The sequence below is a fragment of the Cucumis sativus genome, chromosome 6, assembly GCF_000004075.3.
Source record: "Cucumis sativus cultivar 9930 chromosome 6, Cucumber_9930_V3, whole genome shotgun sequence".
Taxonomy (NCBI): domain Eukaryota; kingdom Viridiplantae; phylum Streptophyta; class Magnoliopsida; order Cucurbitales; family Cucurbitaceae; genus Cucumis; species Cucumis sativus.
In genome coordinates this window covers 5,142,394-5,166,169 of record NC_026660.2, presented here as the reverse complement: position 1 = coordinate 5,166,169, position 23,776 = coordinate 5,142,394, and the positions used below count along the sequence as shown (strand labels likewise).

At 35.1% G+C, this 23,776-nt stretch overlaps 5 protein-coding genes across 8 annotated transcripts; 2 read left to right on the top strand and 3 right to left on the bottom strand.

The window, feature by feature from the left end:
• The first annotated feature begins 71 nt into the window (after positions 1-71).
• LOC101220133 (AT-hook motif nuclear-localized protein 18) lies at positions 72-1,788 on the top strand. Its single transcript, XM_031886822.1, has one exon. It carries the CDS (start codon positions 390-392, stop codon positions 1,236-1,238), a length of 849 nt encoding a protein of 282 aa, XP_031742682.1. The 5' UTR covers positions 72-389; the 3' UTR covers positions 1,239-1,788.
• A 4,710-nt stretch (positions 1,789-6,498) lies between these two features.
• LOC101210401 (fasciclin-like arabinogalactan protein 10) lies at positions 6,499-8,094 on the bottom strand. The gene has a single exon (XM_004153842.3). It carries the CDS (start codon positions 8,002-8,004, stop codon positions 6,733-6,735), a length of 1,272 nt encoding a protein of 423 aa, XP_004153890.1. The 5' UTR covers positions 8,005-8,094; the 3' UTR covers positions 6,499-6,732.
• Positions 8,095-9,442: 1,348 nt separating this feature from the next.
• On the bottom strand, positions 9,443-14,581 carry LOC101205981. Of its 3 annotated transcripts, none has more exons than XM_011658390.2 (6): positions 14,210-14,581; positions 14,064-14,128; positions 13,384-13,598; positions 11,315-11,444; positions 11,070-11,206; positions 9,443-10,029 (listed from the first exon to the last, which is right to left on the bottom strand). In XM_011658390.2, exons 1-5 carry the CDS (start codon positions 14,361-14,363, stop codon positions 11,072-11,074), a joined length of 699 nt encoding a protein of 232 aa, XP_011656692.1. In that variant the 5' UTR covers positions 14,364-14,581; the 3' UTR covers positions 9,443-10,029; positions 11,070-11,071. The 3 variants fall into 3 exon arrangements, with proteins under 3 accessions (XP_011656692.1, XP_011656693.1, XP_004144999.1); XM_011658391.2 differs by having other exon boundaries at positions 9,443-9,990; XM_004144951.3 differs by having other exon boundaries at positions 9,443-10,036; positions 14,210-14,580.
• Positions 14,582-14,999: 418 nt separating this feature from the next.
• LOC101205518 (blue copper protein) lies at positions 15,000-16,471 on the top strand. The gene is made up of 2 exons (XM_004144949.3): positions 15,000-15,332; positions 15,776-16,471. Exons 1-2 carry the CDS (start codon positions 15,131-15,133, stop codon positions 16,222-16,224), a joined length of 651 nt encoding a protein of 216 aa, XP_004144997.1. The 5' UTR covers positions 15,000-15,130; the 3' UTR covers positions 16,225-16,471.
• Positions 16,472-17,545: 1,074 nt separating this feature from the next.
• On the bottom strand, positions 17,546-21,815 carry LOC101205280 (hypothetical protein). 2 transcript variants are annotated; one of them, XM_004144948.3, is made up of 5 exons: positions 21,588-21,815; positions 20,778-21,040; positions 20,487-20,592; positions 18,664-18,807; positions 17,546-18,070 (listed from the first exon to the last, which is right to left on the bottom strand). In XM_004144948.3, the coding sequence occupies exons 2-5, from the start codon at positions 21,035-21,037 to the stop codon at positions 17,801-17,803; spliced, it is 780 nt and encodes a 259-aa protein (XP_004144996.1). In that variant the 5' UTR covers positions 21,038-21,040; positions 21,588-21,815; the 3' UTR covers positions 17,546-17,800. The 2 variants fall into 2 exon arrangements, with proteins under 2 accessions (XP_004144996.1, XP_031744074.1); XM_031888214.1 differs by having other exon boundaries at positions 20,487-20,571.
• Between the last annotated feature and the right edge of the window lie 1,961 nt (positions 21,816-23,776).

Below are 23,776 nucleotides of genomic sequence, written 5' to 3'. Positions count from 1 at the left end.
ATGGTAAAAGTAAAAGTATGAGTTATATTTGTTTCCAAACTTTGGAAGGGATGTATATATAGTCCTCTCTCTCACACTCTCTCCCCCGTCCCCATTAGGTTCCTTTTCATTTTTAATTTCCCTTACTACGAACCCAAACCCTTAACCCCAAAAACTCCAAATTCTTCTTCATATATCTATGGCTACCCACAAGCTTATGGAACAATATTTCATCATTTTATTTTGCTAATTCTTCAATTTTGAATATAATCCTCGCCCCATCTCTCTCTCTCTCTCTCTCTCTCTCTTTCCTCAGCACAATCAATACAAAAACCAAAACCCACTTCCAAAGATTATTCAAACCAAAATTTGAAACGCAAATCTCATTCCTTCTCATCAAAATTTTCAAAATGGATGGAATTACACCCCACAATCGCCCTCTTCCTCCTCCTTTCCTCTCCAAAGATCTCCATCTCCACCATGGATTATTCCACGCCCACCACCAAAACTCCGACGACGACCATACCCCCGGACCTAAGAGAGACAGGGACTCCGACGACAACCCCACTATGGACGACGACACCAAAGAATTATCCAACTCTTCTTCTCGTCGCCCACGTGGCCGACCAGCCGGTTCCAAAAACAAGCCAAAGCCACCTATTATTATCACTAGAGATAGCGCCAACGCCCTCAGATCTCATCTCATCGAAATCTCCACCGCCTCCGACATCGTCGATTCCCTCGCCACCTTCGCACGCCGTCGCCAGCGTGGTGTTTGTATTCTTAGCGCCACTGGAACCGTCGCCAACGTCACTCTCCGCCAGCCCTCTTCCCCCGGCGCTGTCATCACCTTACCTGGCAGATTTGAAATTCTCTCCCTCTCCGGTTCTTTCCTCCCACCCCCGGCTCCCCCAGCAGCCTCCGGTCTTACCGTTTACTTGGCTGGCGGGCAGGGGCAGGTCGTCGGTGGGAATGTTATCGGCCCACTTTCGGCATCTGGACCGGTGATTATCATGGCCGCTTCTTTTGGTAATGCTGCGTATGAGCGGCTACCTATTGATGATGAGGATGAAACTTCACCGGCGCCGGATCAGATGGCGGGACAACAAGCGGCTGCAGCACCACCGCCGCCCCAATTGTTGGGGGATCCTAACGGGGGATTGTTTCATGGTATGGCGCAGAATGTTGTGAATTCTTCATGTCAATTGCCGGGGGAAGCAGCGGCGGCGTTTTGGGGAGGAGGTCGGCCACCGTATTGAAAGTACAATCTTTTGGGGTTTGATGAGTTTTTTTTTTTTTTTGTTCATCTCAGCTTTAATTTTTATCTTCAACTCTTTTAATTTTACCAAATAATTAATCTTCCTTTTTTTTTTTTTTTCACTTTTGGGGTTTAGTTTCTATTACTATCTTCTTTTTCCCAAAGTCTAAATTAACTCCTTCTCCTGTTGTGTGTGAGATTTTAATTTATATTTTGATTTGAACATACCAAATTATGGAAGAAAAAATAAACTAATTATGTTTATTGTTGTTGAATTAGAAGAAGAAGAAGAAGAAGAAGAAGAAGGATGTACAAAATTGGTAGCTCTTATTATTTATGATGAATGGGACTTTCAATATTTAGCAAAAACTATGCCCTCTCTCTCTCTCTCTCTCTCTTTATATTTCAGTATTGTGTTATTGGTTTTAAATTTATTGTTTAGTTAAAATTCAAATTTATATGTAACTTATTTCTCTCTTGGATTATTCATGGTGTGCTTAATTAGGAGAGCAAGCTAAGATTCTCTAATTAAATTTGATTCCTTTTGTTTACCTATCTAATTTCAATTTTTATTCTATATAATTTGTTTCATTAAATTAATATGTACCAATTCACTTGATCATATAAATTATTCCTGTATCCTTTATAATGTTATCATGTTAAATAATACATGTGAGAGTTTTTTTTAATAACATTACTCTAAGATTATGTTTTTTTAGTTGAACTTGGGTTTTACTTTGAAGTGATCCTATAAACAAAAAAGGAATCTGAAATGATGTATGTTTGTTGAACTTGTTCTGTTGTTAAAGTATTGTGTGTAAATGAGAGTGAGAATTGTGAAAGGTAACGGAGAAGATGGAGGTTGGCGGCGGCTGGCGGAGAATGGGGAAAGTGAGTGGTGGAAAATGAGGTCAGAAGTTTTAATTGTTTAATTTTATTTCTGAAAACTGGGGAATGGAAAAGAGAGAGAGAGAGAGAGAGAGAGAGAGAGAGGGAATTAGGGTTTTATTATATCTGTGAGAAAGAGAGAGAGAAGAGAAGAGCATTGGGTATTGGGTCACACGTGCAAAGGTGTGTGGAAAACAGCTCCTTTTCGAGGCAACAAACCAGAGGCTTCTTCGTTTTCAGTATGCGTTAAAATTCTCTCTTTCTCTTTCTCTTTCTCTTTCTCTTTCTCTCTCCCCCATCATTGTTATACCCACTCATATTACCAATACTAACCCTACTATACCATACTGCTTTATATGTTGTATAATTAGTATCGGGTTTTATAAGTTTGCTACCAATTCTAACTACGACTATACTTTTATCTTACTTTATCATGACATTATCGTTTTCAGTATATCTCTAACATTAAAATTTTTCATTTCAAATCTTAAACCATCAAGTTTGTTTGATAATATATATATATATAAACTTTTGTCGTTTGTTTATGTTAATATATTATATATCTTCTTCTTAATTATTATCTTCTTCCTCTCAACCAATTCACTGACTTTTTCAAAGTAAAGTAAATGTAATATTAGTGTTTGAAAACTTTTAATTAACTATCTTTAATTATAGTTTTTTTCTTTTTTAAGGAATCAATAGAGTACAAAGATATTCAACTAGGTGTGCTACTTTTGAGAAATTTTAGCTATTGTTGTTGTGTACATATAAGACACATCCCACATTTTTTGTAATTGTATTGTTGTTTCAAATGGAAAAATATCATCGTCTATCAGTAATGATAGTAATGTATAGGAAGCTATGTTTGTAAATACTTTGGTTCATTTTACATATTTGAAAATAACCAATTCTATTTTTGGAAGTATTTTTATTTTTGTAAAGAAAGTGATTATAATGAATTTAGTTATTTAACTTAATATGAGAAACAGGCTCTTTCTATATATGTTATCATTTATTCTTTGAAATTATGTTTAAAATCCTAGTGAAGGTAAGTTTAGACCTTTAACAAAAGTGCTATACGGGGAACTGCTTTCTTACAGCCTTAAATAATTTGAGGTAGGGTTTTCTATAAATTAAAAAAAAACGATATACAAATAATAATAATCATAATAAATCAAAACTTATTTTGAATTTGTGCATCCTTTTTTTATTAAATATGACAAGAAAAACCTTAGCATGTAAATTATAAATTTCATTTAACCTAGCATATGCCTTGTTTTTTGGGCAAGTAATTCATGTCCTCTCTCTTTGATATGTACAGTCAATAATCTTAAATTCAATTTGTCTATTTGGAGTTTCACATCTGGTTTATATATATATATATATATAACCTAAATCACTTTCAAATTAGTTGGTTTAGAATTATTAAAGGTTATTTGAAAGAAATGAATAAATTAAAAGTGAAGGGTAAGCATTTGAGAATGAGTGAGGGAGAATTTCTTTTAAGTGAGAAATGGAATAACCCACATCCTCCCCCTCCTTCTCCTTTTTCATTCATCAACTTCACTTGATATACAAGATTTGCAGCATATAGAATTATTGAATAGCATATAAAAAAATGATATGGGCCATTGTTTTTTTGTAAGGATAATTATGAAGATGAGGAGCCGTTACACTGATATCAATGATCATATATATATATACATATAATATTTTTATGAGTATAAAATGGTTGAGATTCTAAAGTAGCTTTTGTAAACATTATTCAAAACATATTTTTGGAGGGGTAATAAGGTACCCACACACAGACACACAGACACACATGTTGTTTATATGAAGAGAGAAAAAGGAATGGTTGGGGGTTTCAGATTCCCTTGTTGAAATTCCCTTACGAAAAGTGGGAATTAGGTTAATGATTCTTATGATTAAGGGACACACACAAAACTTTAATTTATGGGGAAAGTTAAAGGTTTTGGAAGGATTGATGTTTGAGTGTTGCATTCCTTTCCATGTTTCTGATATGATGAAACTCACACTCTTTTTTCTTTTTGAAAATATATACACAAATTAAGCAGATGGGATCAGGATGTGCACTGAGAAACACATTTTAGAGATAGTTGCACTTGCATTGCATTGCATGTAAATATTATCGGATGTGGTCGTCGTCTTTTAAACAATTATGTATGCTGAAAATTATAAACTCATAGATAAAATATAATACAAATAAATGAAGTGAAGTAGTCCTGTTTTATATATCGCACATCCAACGAGCGAATCCAGGACGGGCTTTTGGGCTTTCATAATGGACATTGGACGGTTCAGTTTCTAAGGTTCATTGGGCTCAGGCCCAGTATATAATTCTGGAAGAAAATTTCGTAAATGCCCTCTCACCATATCTTTTAACTTTTCAAAAATTCACCATTAATAGTTTCGTATTTTTAACTTATTTCCACTTTCCAATTTCAAAGTTGAAAAATAACATGGTTGAATTATTAACATTTTATTTCACAAAATAATAATAATCTCATCTAATATTATTAGTATCCAATTTAGTGGTAAAAAACTCTTCCACGTAATCCTAAATTTAGGTTAAACCCTCACTCCTTACCTCATGAAATTTAAGAGAAGAATCACTTTTGGGGTTAGAACTCAAATTTGGACAAATGTTATCATTTTTAATTTTACTATAAAAAGAATGGTAAAAAATAATATTAATGGAAAGGCATAGACCCAAATAAAAAAGTGAATAATTTGAAAGTGGACTGAGTGAGAGGTGAGTTTCCCAAATCTTGTAAGGTGCACTATGGAAGTAAAAAAGTATTCAAAATCATGACTATATTCTTCAAGACAATCATAACTTTCCCCTACTTTAAAATTTAAATTTTGTCAATTTATCAAAAATCATAAAATAAAAGATGGACAGAAGAAAAGAAAAAAAAAACTCATTATACGTTATTTTCTCCTTAGACAATTAAACCATTGGTTAGTTTAATTGACATTTAAGAGTAGTGTTAATTACATGGTTTGTGGTTCACTCTTTTCTAATTGTACAAATAACATTTGAATTTTAAAATAAAATGATATATAAATACTTAAATGTGTATATATATAATTAGGTGAGATGTAAAATGTAAAATAAAAAGAGAATGTGAAGCACACAGCACTATATGATATGGTGAAGAAATATATCAAAGTGTTGGGAGGTTGAAGACAAAAAGCACATTGCCAAAACCAAAAAGTCATTTACATTGGGAACATATACTCTAGTCATTACTTTAATATTATACTTTCCTTTGGAATTCATCTTTAACTACGCCTAGATTTTCAAATATTACCCCTAATTTATAAGTATTAATGTCACACATTTTGAAATAATAATTAAAACCTCTATTTTAAAAATAACAAATTTATACTAAACTCAGCTATGTTCATGTTAGGCACTTAAGTTTTTAGCAAGTAGTAAATTAGAATATAAATAATATAATTTGTTTGTGAGCTAAAGTGAAATGAGGAGAAAAATGTATTCGCCGCGAGGAAAAAGAAAGAAGGAAGAAGAAGAAGAAGAAAAAAGAAAGAAAAAGAAGTAGAAAAATGGCGAAAAGTTGTGGAAAGATCCACACACCCAGTTTGGATTAAATCATAAACAACAAATACTTCCACAAACCTATGTGCCCCCACAGTGACACACACACACACGCACACTCCACGCCTCACCCTCACCCTCACCCTCACCTCATTTACAATTCCAATATATTGATGAACTCATACACACACCGACACTTTCTTACATAAATTACATTTCTCACCGACTGACTGACACACTAAGTGAGGGGATAAGAAGAAGATGAAGATAGCATTTTCAAATAACTAAATAAATAAACCCTCTAAATTTAACTTCAAAATTAAGATTATATTATTTAATCACTTCTATTGGCACAGCCCACCCTTTTTAATCAACTATCATTGATAATCAAATTTTAACTCTATCGAATGCTGATTCAAATATTGATATATATAATAAAATTTGGTAAATAAATCAAGGCTTAATATTTTGGGAATCCCCTCGAAGAAATTTTGGACATACGATTTCTACCTTATAATTGCTAAGAGATATTCAGATATTAATTGAATATCTTTAAGACCCTACAATCATATGCCCTTAAACAGAAGAATATGTACAACAATTTACCATAAATATTCATATATATAATTATATTATTCACACAAATCTATAAAGTTAATTTAATACTGACTTAGTTCAAGTAATTGAATTCAAGTTTAGTAAAGTTAAGTATATAATCACAAAAGAGAAAGGGAAATGAAGGCGAACATGAAAAAGGAAAAAGAGGAAGAAGGAAGAAGGAAGAAGGAAGAAGGAAAAGAAGAAGGTGAGGTGAATACTCAAAAACAAAGAAACAAAAGGGAGTGGGGAACCCCACCACTACATACTCTCTCGCTCAATCACTCATCACTCTCTACAAAGCTAACGAAGGTGTATTCAGAAAATACTAATAAATCCCATAAAAAATATTCATATAAAAAAGTACAAAAAATAGAAAAAAAAACTAAAATAAGAAAGTGCAGCTGAAAAGAGGGAAAATTACGATCTAGGACAACAAAAGAGACGAAATCATAGTGGTAGCAATGACGGCAACAGCAACCATACCCGACGCTTTCACCCCAACGGCGAAACTTCCCGGAGTACTTGTTTCCGCTTCCGCAGAAGGTGCATTTGCTGGCGAACCTTCCGGCGTGTCCGATGGAGGAGCAGGTGGCGACGCCGCTAATGGAGATGGAGCCTTCGCTATAGGGCTTGGACTCGGAGCAACAGACGGCGTCGGCGAAGGTGAACTCACTGGCTCTGGTGCTGGCGCTGGAGAAGGAGACTTTCCAAACAACTCAGATGGGAGTAACACACTATCGACGCTGAAAATAGCGAGCGGAGTCGAGTCCAGGACTGTATCGGCGACTCTCGATGGTCCAACCCCGGTGTGGAGAGTAACTGCATCTCCGGCCGTAGTCGTGGTAATGTCGAACTTTCCGGCACTTCCAGTAGCCAGAGTATTGATTGGATCCTTAGTGGTCTTCAATGTGCCGATGGGAGTGTAACCAGGAAGAGCATGGTATAGAAGAAGTGAAACAACTTCAGCATTAGTAAGCTTACTCAGATCTGGAACTCCATCGGCTTTAAACGCCTCATCGTTCGGCGCAAATATAGTCAATCCTTTCTCAACCGCCGATTCGTAAGTCTTAATCACACCGTTAGAAACAATCAGCGCCGCAAACGTCTTACACCCAGCTTTTTCGAGCAAAGCCGTTATGTTAACGTCGGAAGCCGAGGGAGCCGGAGCTGTCAAAATCCCCTGCGCTACAATCGGTGCACTAATCTCAATAACCGAAATGTTGTATGGCAAACTCACAACCGACTTCGTGTAACTTGATTCAAGTTTAGATCCGGGTACGGCGGAGCCGAATCCAACCTTACCGCCTTGGAGATCGGTAATGTTGACGAAACCTAGATTTCCAGGCGCGTGACCTGTGGTTTGGTAGAGCGTAGTGGAGAGAGTGGTCCCGTTGGAGATCTTGTGGAGTTTCGCGGGATCGTAGTAGTCCAAGACGATGTGGAGACTGAGTAGATTTTTGATAACGGAGAGAGGATGTTTGTCGAGGATAGGAGAGAGAGCGCCATTGGCGACGACAAGGACGGTGATGGTCTGACGGCTGTTGATCTCGTCGGCGAGTCTGGTTTGTTGGAGATAATTGCTGAAGACGCTGTACTGAGGGAAGTCTTTGAGCATGTCGGTAATATTGTGGGCGGAGACGATGGCAGCAGTGGCGGCGATGGCGAGGAAGAGGAGAAGAGATTTGGAAGCCGCCATGGGAAAGGGCGAAAGAGAAGAGAGTAAGGATGAGGACGATGATGATGAAGAAGAAGAAGAAGAAGAGTGGGTTTTAGAGAGTGGAGAGTGGGAGAGGGTAATAAAAGAGAGAGTGGTTAAGTTAGTTAACTGGGGTTAAAGGGTGGGGTGGGGAAGTTAACTATGGTTTGGTTAGGGGTATTTTGGGGGAGATAGAGAGAGAGAGAGCGCTTTTGGACATAGCTGGAAATAAGAAAAGTGGTTTTATGTGCTTGGCGTATGGCAAAGAGGTGGCTTCTTGCTTTTCTCTTACTTTACTCCTAAATTACGCTTCTGTCCCTAATAAACATAAATAGATTATTATATTTATTTTGGAGCAACGGTCACATTACTAACGGTAAACTGAGAAGAAGAAGAAGAACGTTGGAGGGTTTTGTTTTTTTTGGTGGGAATTTTTCTTTTTCATTAATAATTATATATGTCTATGTCTATGTCTAAGTATTTGTATTTTTCTTTATTCTATTTCATTTACACTTCAAATGCTTTCTTCTTCCAAATCTTATATGATATCAGTGGAGGGCAAAATAGGAAATAGAAGATGGAAGGTTGTTTGGGAGAGCAGTTTGAATGAATGGGGTATTGGGGTGCCTCTGCTTTTGCTCTTTTTGTGTTCTATGTATTTATTTATTTAGAATTATTTTCAATTTTCATATCAATAACTTTATATATATATATATATATATATGAAATAATAACAATAATAATAATGAGAGTGATTTGCACCCATTTGATGCACTTATGGGTGACACTCGAGTGTGCCACTTCATTATGCCATCTCTTCTATGGTTGGGATACATTTCTCAAAAAAAATATATAACATTCTCCTCTAATTCTTGAATCCTCTCATTCTTGAAACCAAAATCATAAATGACATTAATTTTATTTACTCTATTAAGGCACTCCAACTGTATTTGTCACGAAAACGACCTTACTTAAGGTAGATGAACACAAGATTGAAAGGCAAAACAAAAATCAAATGGACTTCTTTACCTTATCGACCACCTCAAGTTAGACACATATAATGGTGGAACTTTTTCCTCAAGATTAAACCGTTATAACAAGCTCAATGGTGCAATACATGATCTTGTCATGTATGGAGAAAAGTAGTAAAAACTAACCTCCACGTTATTTGAGATTCAAGACTACATTGAGATGTAGTTCTCCAACGTTAATGTGTATGAACATAACCATGTAGTTTGATTTTGCTTCTCTTCTTGTAGGCCATCTTCTTTTTTTTTTTTTTTTTTTTTATGGTAATGATTTTCGTGTTTTCCATCGAAGAAGGCTCACTCTAGTCTTCTTTGTTAATCCACGAAACATTAACATCACTCATAATTTGACTTTGTCATGCACCACCGACCAACCTCTCATCCATATGTAAGTAGAAGTTAATTATAAATAACACTAAAATTATAATCCTTTTCATTACATACACAACTTTTATCTATCATTAGACCAACCCATTGCCATCATGGTTACTTTCCTGTTACATTTACCATCATAACATACTATCGAAAACAAAAATTTGAATAGATAAATAAAAACATAGTATAGAAATAAAGCTGATACAAACTTACTCTCTACAACAAAACATCAATTATAATTGAACCAAAAAGACTAGACTAGACTATAATTGAACCAAAAACATAGTATAGCATTCTCATCCTAATTAAACTGGAACCATAAACTTCATAAACAAGACTAGACTATTATTCTCATACAAAGAAACAACGAGCAGGCGATGGTTATAACAGCTTTCATCACACAACCTGTTTTTGATAAGATTTTGAGAATCTTGGGTTTGATTTCTCAGTTGAATGCTTGGTAATTTTTAGAACAAATCGTCCCTTTTAGAGCACATTCTGATAACTCTCCTGTACTTGGTTAGAGAGAGAGATTCCCATTCCAATGCCAGCTTATGGCCTCCTAATGAAACAAAATCTGCTGCTGCCCCAACACAACTACCGCCATTAATGCAAAATCCATCTGCCAACTAAGAATGCTGAGCTTTTCAAGATGCCAGTTCAAAAAAAAATTCACCAAAAATCTATTTCAAGTTTTATAGGTTGTTTAGGAATAGTAGTTCAAAATAATTCTTCAAACTTCTATCCTAGCAAACACACACTCAAGGCATCTTTACCTAGTTTCAAATACGATCCTTGACCTTTCAATAATCGTTTGAAAGCGATTCTTGGAGTAGAAATCGTTTAAAATTTCAGACAAAACTGAAGCCTCAAATAGTGTGGCAATGACCTAGAACAGTATGAATGACGAGTGGCATTTTCTGTTCTAGGTCAGAGCTAGACTGAAGACATAATGAGTAGTCATAGACTCATCATGCATTAACCATGGGGCATTGAGGGAATATGCAGACTGAGGACAGGGAATTTAACATCAGAGAAAATAGGATGGCAGCAAATTCTGACATCAGATGGTTATGATTGTAACCTAAAATTAGTAAGGTGTTCTTTCGAATAAAAACTGGAAAGCAACTGCCAGGTCAGTATTTGTGTTGTTATGTCGTGCGCAAATATATTCCAGCTGAATGACGTCAAAATATGAAGATTTTTTAAGAAGATCCCTCTGCTGTACAAGTTGACAAATCAAAGAGAAATGACACAAATTTGCAGGTTCATTTATAAATATATATTTGGATGATGATAGGCAAGTAAAGAAAAATCACAAACAAAAATGAAAATATAATAATATTCTTGTTTTTAAACGTTTCAAAACTATCCCAGGGTAGAAAACTACAAGAATTTTTTTATGAAATTGGACTTGTCTGGAGGGACCTGGGTGCAGCCACATTCACTTCGTCCAAAATTTTAAATAATTATACTTTCAATGTAGTTTTGAAACATTTATAAGAGGTCAAAGGTAGTATTGAACATTTGAAAGAATAGAAATATTACTTTAGACAATGAATAAAATTTAGAGATACTATTTGTAACAACTACATGTTGTTCAGACTCTAGTTTAAAAGGAAACAAACCAATGGCAACAAAATGGAATAACTCTAAACTTACAATTAATCAGCTGGTGATATAGTCATTGAGGGTATTTGTATCCCTGGCCTTGAAGTCCATCCCTTGCGGTTTCTGTACTCATTTATAGCCTGCAAACGCTTCCTCTCTTGAGAAGCAACTTGTGCAGATTTAAATGCCTATACGAAACACAGTGACAAGTAACAGAGGAACATAAAAAATTGTCAAGTATTCAAATTGGAGTGTTCAATTGTCATTTAACTTCACCACATACAATTAGATGTTACCTTCGGAACTGCAAGCAACTTCAGTGGAGCTTCAACCACGTCTCCAAATTTTATTTTCTCATGTTTTGGGAAGTCTAGATACTCCTCTGTCTTGGCTTTTTTGTGTTTGTTTTTCTTTGCCTCCTGATATCTATTTAGAAATGAATGTATATCTGTTAAAAAGGGAACGGATACTTCCTAGGTCACCATGTTTTTATAATAGACCTACTACTACTATAGCATGGTACATGACAAATTGAATTATCAAAGATAAAGCACTAAATGGGAATGATCATGGGTAGTTCAAATGTATGTGATACCTTCTGCACTATAAAAAATTCACTACAAAAATACTAAAATGGGTAAATGTAAAAGTGTGTACCAAATTAAATAAACATTGTAAAACACGTCATAGGATTTAAAGGTAACCATAATTCTGCGATAGCCCTATGTTCAATTGAATAACCAGAGGATCTGGATTTGTTTGTATTAGAAAAACCTATGAGATCTGGTCGAAACATTGGAACAAAATTTGAGAGTACTTTCATCTCTCTGATTTACATACCAAATTCCTTGCTTCTACTCTGTACCCTACCTAATTCTTTCCTTGTATGCTTCCATTTTTCTTAGAACCCTTTTCCAACCTTCCTTCGCTATTGTCACTAAATTCTCAAATGGAATATAAGTAGATTATCTCATTTGCATGCAGGCTCCTATGAAACTAGATAGTTTCTTTCCCTTTAGTTCTGATTTTGAGGCCTCGAATTCCACCAATTTGATTACTTGAATTTGATATTGCCAACAACTTTACAGATTGAATATTACTTGATTATCTTTCTTTTGCATGAAAGCTCCTCTAAATGAGTTTGGATAGTTTCTTCCCCCTTGATTCAAATTCAATGCCTCAAATCCCTCAATGCTGATTTCTCTAGTTTCACTTTTAATTCCATCCATAATTTTGACTTCCACTAACGTTTTTATTCTCCTAAATTCAAGATCCATTCCCAAGGTCAAAGTGCCCGACTACTTCTTGCTCTCCAATTATCCCCTTCAAACATATTGTTTGAGAGTTGATAATATCCAAAGTTGAATTCAAAGTAACCTCTCCAATATTGTCATATTTGACACCCATTAACTGAAGACATCATCATCTTAAGAACTCAATCAGGAAACAGTTGTACAACCTATAAAATAGATCTGGTTCAAGTGAGGCCATAAGTTGTCGTGTGGCCATCATCTTTGCATGATCTTTCCATCATCAACATCAACATCAATATCAACGATCAAAAATTGCATTTCTACTGTAAATTGCACTCCCAATGGCCAAGTTCGAGCACAAACTCTTTCCCTTTGAGCATGCAGCTCAAGGCACCTCTTGATTGTTGATCCCCTTTTTATCAACACCAGTTCCTCCCGAAAGTAAGCCATCAAAGCTATAAATGAAGTTAGCATGCTCTTTTTGGGACAAGAGTAACAAGGGAGCCAAACCAATGTGGAATTCCAGTTCACAATATAATCAAAGTTCACACCTTCTACTAAATGTAAAAGCTTATCCTCAACAATGTCAATTCCATCATCTGCCTCAATGCATGAGAATCGACTAACCTAACTTTTTATTTCACACCATTTAGAAATTATGTGCTGAATACATACCCTGACATGTCTCAGATGGTGCATTGAGAACCTCAAGCCATAACACCAATAGTCACCATAACTTCCTCTCTAATCCACATAACATTTGCATAATCACAATTCACATTACTCAAAATTTACTTGGGCAGTAAGTTGACAAAACTGAGGTATATGGGGTTCTCTCAGACAGCCAACTCATGTCACTACCAAAAAGAAAATCTTAGGACATTACAAGTTCTGGGAACTTCTCTTCATTCTTTTAAATAACACATAAAAACTTATTGATATGTAACCTCTCATCTCTAGGATGAAAGGTCATGCAAATCACCGTTGAACTAAGTTGACTTTAAAAAATGCAAAATGAAGATGAACATGTTATCTCAATAATAAAAACCAAAATGTCCATGACCTCATAAAAGATAAGAGAACAAAAGCGTGTGGTGCATTAAGGTGCTTACTTTTTCCAACGTTCCCGTTTCTTTAAACGTCGACTTGATTCCTCCAATGAGTCTTCAAAACGAAGGTCAGTAACTTGCTTTCTCTTTCGTTTTTTGTTTTTCTTCTCACTGGACTTGCTGTGCACGTTGTTGTCGTCGTCACTACCCATACGTTGAGGCATTTGAGAATTCCCACCATTAGCTTTGCTTCCCGAAGCATCCTTTTGATTGGATTTCTATACAGAACGTGAAAACCAAATTACAGATGAGCAACACATACTATAGGCATAGGATGCGTTATCAAGCTCTTGATAAGAACAATTTTGCATCCCCATTCAGAGGGAGTTAGCTTAAACTCTAGAGCAGGCCTAATAAAATAACAACAGAATAATCAATAGAACCTACTAACAGATATATTCTACACTAACGGCAAACCAGATACTTAATCTCAACTACAGTAAGACAAGGGCAACCAAAGAAGAAGATGATTGAACAAAAAGACTAAGAATGCCTAGTGATGCTTAATCTCAACTTTCTTGCACCAAAGCTTATAACAATGACATTGATTAGAGACTGATATACACTAAAAGATTCATTGTCGAGCTTCCGTCACCTAATCCAGTATAAGCCCTAAGACAAAACCATTCAAATAAAACCCACTTTACCTAAGACGGTGAAGAATTAAAGAAAAAATCAATTACCTTATCGGTATTAACAGCTTCTCTCTTGCGCTTTCGCTGAATATCTTCAGAGACCTTCTCAGGCTCTGTGAGAACACGAGGAGCTTGGAATTAAATAAACTCGTCGACAAACAAAAAGAAAAACGCAAAGAAACAACTAAACAAACCTTGAGATCGAGAGGAAGTAAAGGACATTAACTTGCGGAGTTTAGAAGGTAGAGTGTCGGGTTGGGAAGTGTCAGGCGGCGGTGGGAGACGATCATAGCCACCATGAGCAGCTCTGTAATTCCGCTCTCTCCTCCGCATTCCTTTGCCTCCCATCTCCCCTTTTCACTCGGTAATCAAATTTGCAGCCCTGCGTCGGAGTAGGAGATCGGAGTGTAGCCTCAATCACCGCCGCCGAAGAAGACCACTGGGAACTCTTCCGGTTGTTTTCTTTTTTCAATGGGAAACAAAATAGGTTTACGATTACAGAAACAAAGGAAAGAAAAGAAAAGAAAAAAGAAATGAGCGCATTTTAACCATTTTTTCCAACTTTTGCGCCCAAAAAATATAAAACAATATTTGTTTTTTTTTTCTTTTTTCTTTTTCCTTTTATTGTAGCCTAAAATTAATGATATTGATATTTTGGGACTAATTTTAAGAATAATATTTTTTAAAATTTATGAAAAAAAATAAACAAAAGATTGTGATGGATAACAAAATTAATAAATTAGGGGAGTAGGAAAACATATATACATATTTTTTATTTAGAAACAAGAATAGAACTATAAAATGCATTTTAAAAAATATAGCATGATCCATCCAATTCTCCCTTATTCATTTAAATATTTTTTTTGCTATCCACAATAATTTTTATAACAAATATTGGTAATCAAGTCCAAAAAAATTTACTATTGCGGTTAAATATTTAAATTTATTTTACTATTTAAAAACATATCCTTTTTTTAATTCTTGCTTCTTGTTATTTTCCCTGCAAAAAAGAGAGAACCATTTTTCCATTCAAATAAAAGAGCTCTCAAAGTCGTCGTTGAGAAATTTCTCATCACAGCTTATATCATTTCTCAACTTTGGACACTCCAAGATCCATGGCGCCGGAGACCGCAGCATTCACGGCGCTCTTCGCTCTCCTGATCACCGCTGTGGCTTCTCAAACTCCTCCCACTGCTTATACTAATTACACCGTCGGTGGCCCCGCAGGTTGGTTCTTCAACGCTACCAACAACATTTCTACTACCAATTACTCCTCTTGGGCTGCATCTCAGACTTTCAACCTCGGCGACTTCTTGAGTAAGTTTATTCTCTTCTTTTTCTTTAGATTATGTCCATTACTCGTTCCTGATGGTCGACTACTCTCTCAAATCTCCTCCCCGTCAATGTTTGTTTGTTTGTTCTTGGGGAAGTAAAGTGGAAAGATTGGCAATATAGATGGCTATTCGAAGAAATTTGTCCGAATCTTATTTTACAATCGTCTTCCAGCTTCTGAAATGTCTTTGCAACCATGCATATTGTTTCTCTACGATTCAAGAAAATGAGTTTTCGGTTGATTTGATCAAGCAAACCAATCGATTTTCTGCTATTTTCTCTTCGTTGTTTAAGATCTGTGCTCAAATTTCTAGGTTTATATTTCGCAATCTGAATTCGAAATTCGGATTACAGGTATTGTTCTTTCTCATCAATCAATTAACTCAGAACTTCACTCTCACTGTTTCCCTTATCTTTGTTAATTGCAGTCTTCAGAACGAACTCGAATCAGACCGTGATCCAGACCTACAACTTGACGACATTCAATAGCTGCTCCTTCGATGACGCCTCCGACAACGACACGGTTCAATACTACGGCGGCGATTCAAACTTCAACAAGCCATTGGTGATTCCAGTGCCGCTGACCATCAAAGGCCCGAACTATTTCTTCTCCGACGCCGATGATGGAGTTCAATGCCAACGAGGTATGGCCTTCGAGATCGAGGTGAATACCGGCCTCGGTTTGCCGCCGAGCCTGAATCAGCCGCCTCCACCTCCATACGCGACGCCGCCGGATTCCGACTCGAGTCAAACGCCTCCGTTTACTATTCCTGATGAGACGAAGAAGAACGGGGGGTTCAAAAGCGTCGCCAACTTACGCCAAGATTTGTTCTTCTTCTTCATGGCGGTGATCCCATTGCTGATGTCAGTTAGATGAAAAGGTCAGATTCGATAACACATCCCTTTGGTGTTTGTATGGCAGTTTTGTAATTTGCATGGCGTTTGGTAGAGATGGATTTTTGGACATTGGTTGCTTATCTCTACTTCATTCATTATAATATCATCTACACATTGGGATTTTCCTTCTTCCTTTCTTCAAACCAAAATGAAAAAAATCATCTCACCCTCTAAATATTATAGATAATCGAATATATTTTAAGGACTAATATAAACTTTATCTTGTATTTATGTTTGGTTATAATTTTTTTTCTTTTGCTGATTTAATGATGACCCACAATTCTTTTATCTTGTATTTATTTCAAGTGGCTATATTTGTAAAGCTACGTTCAACATATGAAACATCAGGTAGGAAATGGGACCAAAAGAGTATTGTAAGTAAAGTTTAAAAGTACATTATAATCCCCACATCATTAAAGAAGTTTAGAGGCCTAATAATAGGAAGGAATGATCTAAAATGAGAATATATAGCTACCTCCTACCTTCTGCTTACATTTAAAATATGGATGTACTAAGTTACTAACATTTCTAGGGTTTCTAGGTATTCTAAAGGACATTTAGCTCTATTTTATTAAATTGTATTTATTTTCAATAGGCTTAAAACAACAATTTTTTTTTTATTTTTCACCCTAGTGGTCCTAAAAGATTACAGTAGTTTACAAATATAGCAAAATGCATCAAAATATTTACAAATATCACTCATAGATGTCAATAGACTACGAAAAAGTAGATGTCAATAGACTACGAAACATTACTTTTTTGAGAGAATATAAATAACAAAATATTCTGAAAAGTAGATTTGCCTGGATCATGTAGTGAGAGTCAAACTTAAGATTTAAACTTTAAGGTAGAATTGAACATTAAAATATTAAAATTTATGAAATGTCAAAAAGAAAAGAAAAAAATATCATTAAATAATTGTACCAATAAACGCAATTGCATCAATCAAACTATTTTTAAAATCAAGATGGTGGCTCTAAATTGTTATTGATGGATCTTGCAAGTAGTTTAGAAATATTTGTAAATTTTGCAATATATAAAGAACTAATTGTAACAATTTCATAGCTTTATTTTGGTAACTTTAGGCTAGTGATTAATGTGTAAGTGTGTGATTTGTAATACAACCTTTACTCAACATTCACCTACTTCTAACAATATCAATTTCCCCTAAATCTAGAGGCAGCCAATAATTATGATCACAAAATTACCATTTTTTAAGACTGCTTCAAGAAACATTTTTTTTCTCTAAAGACAATTTTTAAAAATTTATTCTCTCTCAAATCGTTTCAAATGACAGCAGAGCACGAGGAACATTGCAAAATCTTTTCCCATTTACAACCAATAAATCCAATTTGTTTCCATGTGGCTAATTCCAACCTCATCTGAACAAGCAGGCACTCAACCAAAGCAGCCTAAAACAAAAAGGCACTGAAAATGAAAGTAACAAACTCAGCTTATAGAACATTCTTCTGCCTCATGTTTTGGAGGTAAAAACTGTTGATTTGGTTAGACACGAACTAAAAACCAACAGCAATTGTTCAAAAAAATGGGAAAACCTATCTACAGTCAGTTGTATCTTCCTCTTTCGGATTTTCTTGAAGGAGGTCATCATCATATGAAACTGGTACTCTTAATCTATCGTGAATAGAAGACAGTTTTTCTTCGGAATTTGATTCCTTAGATTGATTCAGCTCTGAAGAAAAGCTTTGGACGTGATCTGGCAGATTTCTAGAAGATCCTTCAGAGAAAAGGTGAGGAACTTTTTGAGAACTTTCTTTCTCAGTTTCTGTAGCCTCCCTTCTCACATTTGGTTGCTTAAATTGTTTCTGCACCATCATGAAAGTAACAAAAATATGTATAATACGAAATAACTAATGAAGGAACAACATCACGATAGGATCATACAGAATTTCACTCCAACGCATTTTCTATTCTAACATCAGAGGGGGTGCTTGCTGCAAGTAGTTGGGAAAACAGGGTTGTGAACTCTACACCTTGTTTGGCCAAAGGAGTTTGAGCATCCCATGACTAGAAAACAACAATCTTATGCCTAACTTCTTATACTGTGAGACGGAGTTTACAATACTTCAAAAGTACGTGTTCAACTCTTCAAAATACAATTAAAATCCAAAAGAAAAGAAGAAAGAAAGAAAACAGAGAGTAAATAAGCTCAGCAATTTCAAACGTTAGAAACGGGCTTAGGAAACTGAGCCCACTCTGAATAAAATCAAAGGTTTGAAAAGATGAAAAAGTTTGTCTTCACAATGAAAAATTTTAGAAGTGTCCTCTAGGAATATTGATAGTATTTTTTTTTTATGTGGCCAAAATAAGAATAGCACTTATTTTAATAAGAATAAAGGAAAAAACACGTAAAGGTTTTTCGAGTTATAAAGTATGTCACAAGGGTCTTGTTAAATACCTCAAACTCTTTTGCACGTTTCATTATCTCTTTGTAGGCATTTGGTTCCCGGGTTTTGATGATGCTCCATAATATGCCACCTCCCGTCCGAAAGCGCCTGCCATCTGCAGTCATCTGACCTCCACAAGCTTGAACTGCATTGACCTGGTATTCCGACATGTCAACTTGTGCACATAAGATCATAGGGTGTTGTATTGTAAAAGAAGAAAAATGCTAAAACAATTACAAGCAAAATCAACCATTGATTAACTATGCTGCCTATCTCTAGTTAAGCATCATCAGTAACTCAAAGGGGAAAAGCAAGGCAAGGGCTCTTCTGCATATAAAGAATTTGACAAACGGTTATAAATTTTTAAAAGTGAACAGATTTTCAAGAGTTCACATGAAAGCAAATCTCAAACCCCAAGATGAAAAGTATGATAGGACATGCACAACTGAGCTGCAAATTTAGTTTGGGCATTCCAATTAAATGTACATGTTAAAACTTCCAAGAGCATTTTGACGAAGTCCGGATTCAGTGAAAATAATCAGGTGTAGTATTTTCAGGGAAGTGAGTGGAAAAGATTGATTGTAAATTGCGATTAATACTAAAGGTTTTTTTTGTAATAAAGTACAAATATCTTACAGAGATCATAACCAATATATGCTGGGATAATAGCATCAACTTATATAGCACAGATGTAGTAGTCCAGCAATGGTGATTCACAGCTCAGAGAACAAGGTTAAAGGGAGCAAAATGACTTCAGCAACAGAATCTGCAAGGGTAGGAAATAATACTGATTAAATATGAAGAGTGGCTGTGTGGTATGATACTTACTGGAGTTTGGAGTGAATTGTTGTTAATAAGATTTCAAAAGGAATTGCTGCGCTGTGACGAACAACTACCTTGAAAGCAATTTTGGCACAACCGTGGTGCCAATCAAATGCCGGTTGCTCCTTAAGGTTAACATAGCTTCCTTATTTCGACGTGCACTCGTCGGAACAAGGAATAGAATCAAGATCAAGAACAAGATTAAAGAACAGAGAGTAGATGGTTTTCGGGTACCCAAATCTGGATTAAGATGATGATAGATAAAGAGGAAGAAAAGAAAACGGCCAGGTAGGGTTTTCCAACAGGTAGGAAATGGAGAAAAATATTAATTGTAAAAAGCAAAATGTTTAATTGCCAAATAGGAGTTATAAAATCAAACGTATAGAAAATAAAAAGTTGATTCTTTTTCGCACAAGCGCGGTTATCCGACCTGACATACTAAGGCGCGCTTGTGGTGATAGAGTTATGCTATCACCACCAAAATACTTTAGTCTCACACCTAACACACCTTGGTATTTTATACCCTCTTGGTATTTCAAAATTCTCCAATGTTGGACAAAATCGATGTACTTTGCTTATGAGTCTTGTTCTTTGCTTATGAGCCCAAGCCCACAAGTCAATTCCAACGTGAATGGCCATGTCTAGGCAGGTCAGTCAAAACTCAAAAATTAAGTTAAAGAAATTCACTTTTACCAGGAAGGCAATTGCTTGTGGCCCTAGGCAAAGTACCGAGGATACAAAAAGTAGTGAGCAAAGGCATAGTGCTGTAGTGAACAGTAAAATAATTCATGAGTTGTACTCACTAGGGGGCTGAATGCAAACCAAAAGGGAAAACCGATGAAACTCAATTATGTTGGTTTGGTTAGTGGCTGGTCAATTCAATTCACTTTCAAACAGAACTTTAAAAAACAGAAGGGAAGTTTTCAAACTAATACTAATGTATAAGTCATAATTTTTTATCACTCAATCAAACAAAATATTCTTTTATCAGGTTACAAGAAAATCATAATACCTCTTTGATAAGTTCGCTTAATGCAGAGACTCCAAGACAACCTACAGCAGTGTACACCATGTACGATTTTTTCTCTTTCAAAAGTCTGCATGCATTCAACACAAACCTGAGAAAACACGGAAATCAGCACAATAACATAGCAACCAGAGTAAAAACTCCTGTTAAATCTACAATTACTTGGCAAAACTAAAATGGATTTCCAAACAAAAAACGCATCTCAAGAAAGCTTGCAATATTGCTTCTTTTTCCATGCAATTGCATATACAACATGATTAGAAGATTCCACGTAACCTGTTTATATCAGTGCCATTTGAACCTGGCTCGCTTGACTTTCTTTTGTTCTTCTTTTTCTTTGTCCGATGTTTACGATTTTTACTTCTCTGATCCGTACTTGGTGCTTGGACATCTGTAAAACTGCTTTTCTCTATATTGATATTGTCGTCAATGAACTCCCCTTCCTCCACATCGGCCATTTCAACATCATCATTTTCCAACTTATCGTCTTCATATATGGCCTCAAGTATGTTCTCTTGTCCATCCATAAGATACATCAACTATATAAAATAATCAGACACTCCTTATTCAGAGAAACAAAGGATTTCATAAAATAATCAAACATCCTAGAGAAAATATCAGGGAACATATATAAACTGCAACTTGAAATTATCAGGATAGCAAGACGGAAATGAAATCAACACTTGCATAGCTTTTGGGCGCTCAGTGAGATAAAAATTACTCAACAGTAAAATGTCAAAATTGGTTGTCAAAACATTTGTTTCCTCTCTTTTCTCCAAAAGTATGCGCCCACATCAAGGCCTAGGAGAGATCAAGAGTCTCTTATTAAGCTCATACAAAGATGAAAGATTTAGTTGCCAACACTGTAACAAGATTTAGTTCAATACGGTAACTACAAATTTGAGCATAAATAAACTAAAACAATCCATATCCTTAACAATCAAAGCTTCAAAACAAGTACAATAAGTGTAGTCAACAGCCTCCCAGTAATCAAATGAACTCGAATAGTGAGAGCAGCAGATACAATAAATCATAAGGGAGAGAGCGATGGAAATGGGAAACCTCAAATGCAATCATAAAACTTACCCAGAAAGTGGAGAAGAATTAATGGAGTGGCGGTGAAGCTTTAACGGGAAATCTTAAGGGAGAGAGCGATGGAGACTACGGGGGAGAGGGCGTGGGATCGTGGGTTTAGAGTAGAGAAGTTTGGAAGGAGATATGAAGATTGAAGAAGAAGGAAAAAGGGAGAAAGGAAGAAATGGTGTTTTGCTCAGTACTGATGCATTAGGAGGAAGACGAAATATTATTTAGGGTTTTTCTTTTTATTTATTGAAAAATATATATATATTTACTGCTAAATCCACAAAAATTTTAATTAATATTATTTTAATAAATAATCACTATTCACACAAATATGTGTCAAAATACTAAAGGGATAGTCACAAATTTAGTCATTAAATTCAAATTAATTAAGTATATAGCACAATTTTAAAAAATTTACAAATATAGCAAAATTTGTCAAATTTTATCAATCATATAAGTCTATTGATAGACCATGTTATAAATATTGGTCTATCACTGATATACCATATGAAGTCTATCAGCGATACAAGTTTATCAGTGATATTTTTGTTATATTTACAATTTTTTAAAATGTTGATATATCCTTAATTATTATTGCTAAAATAGTCGTTCATTGCAATTTCTCAATACTAAACCTCAACTACGCTTCCAAAGAGAGTGGGCCTATTCCATGATTTCCATGGAAAAAAAAAAGGTAATTGTAATTGATGACCGGAATAATAATTAAGGATATAGCAACATTTTTTAAAAAAATTGCAAATATAGTAAAACTATCGTTGATGGACTTGTATCACTGATAGACTTGTATGATCTATCGGTGATAGACCAATTTTTACAACATGATCTATCAGTTATATACTCTATCATTGATAGAATTTGACAAATTTTATTATATTTGCAATTTTTTTAAATGTTGCTATATACTTAATTATTTTGAATTTAATTGCTAAATTTGCAACTATAATTCAACAAAGAATTATCGAAGCTCCACGTAGCGGTTCCATAAGACAGGAATATTGTGGACATGTTCGAAGGGCGAAGTACCCAATTCAAGGTATGGAGTTGGATTGGAAAGGTGCAGAATGGGTGCCCTTTGCTATCACTCTGGATAGGCAGAAGGATTTATGTCTATCCCTAAATGTATCACAACAAGTTGTAGGTCTACTTAGTGGCGAATGTGCTCATGGTGGGTAAATACTTGGGGGTGCGAAGCATTTAGGCTCCTTCTCGAACTACTACTCTTGAATAACCCCCACTCCGCAGTTGAGGGGTTAAGGCCCTAAACCTCTTGTTTCTTCAGTTATTGTCCTCCCGCTTCGGCATACAAAATTATTAAATTACATTAAACTTTAAATGTAATTTGACACTTTTAACCTTTTTAGCAACTCTCGAGCTATTAAGTCAATTTCTAATATGCCTCTAAATCTTAAAAATGCCTACCAAGTTGTTGAACTTTGGAATCGATATCCAATATGTCATTGACATTTTTTTGTTCTTTAGGTTTTGATTTTTCCTTTGTTTGATTCCCAAAGTTTGAAAATGACACTATATTGATTATAATGGGCTTTTATATTTAATTCATATTTATTCGATGTTAGATAACATACTAAGGCGTCTTTAATAATATCGAGAACGATAACAATCCAATTATGGAGACATGAGGTCAACAAATAACTTGTTTTCAATTAATTATATTGAATGCTTTAAAAGTGCATGCTCCATTATTTCCAAACACTCCGGTGTGTTTACAGAGTAAAAAGATTATGGGGAAAAAAATTGTATAACTTTTTCCTTGGTCGGAGGAAGAGTTATCATAACCCTTCCCCAACCCCCTCAATCCTACCTTAATAATAATAATAATAATTTTCACAATCATTTCCACACAAATGTTATCATAACATATTATCATAACATTGCCACTAATAAAACTTCTTCCAAACACATGTTATCGTAATTTTAGGATTATCGTAATCATTTTCCCTCCCTAAACGCACTCTGAGTGTACATATGTGTTATTATAATTCTAGTTAACCAAGACAAGACATGTATAGAAGGATAGAAGAGGTTGAAATCTACATCATCTCGAAAAGAAAATAATGTATATATGCATAAGATTAATTTGCTTACATTAAAAAGAAAAGAATGAATGAAGGTACACATGCACATATTTATTTTCACAATTATCACTAATA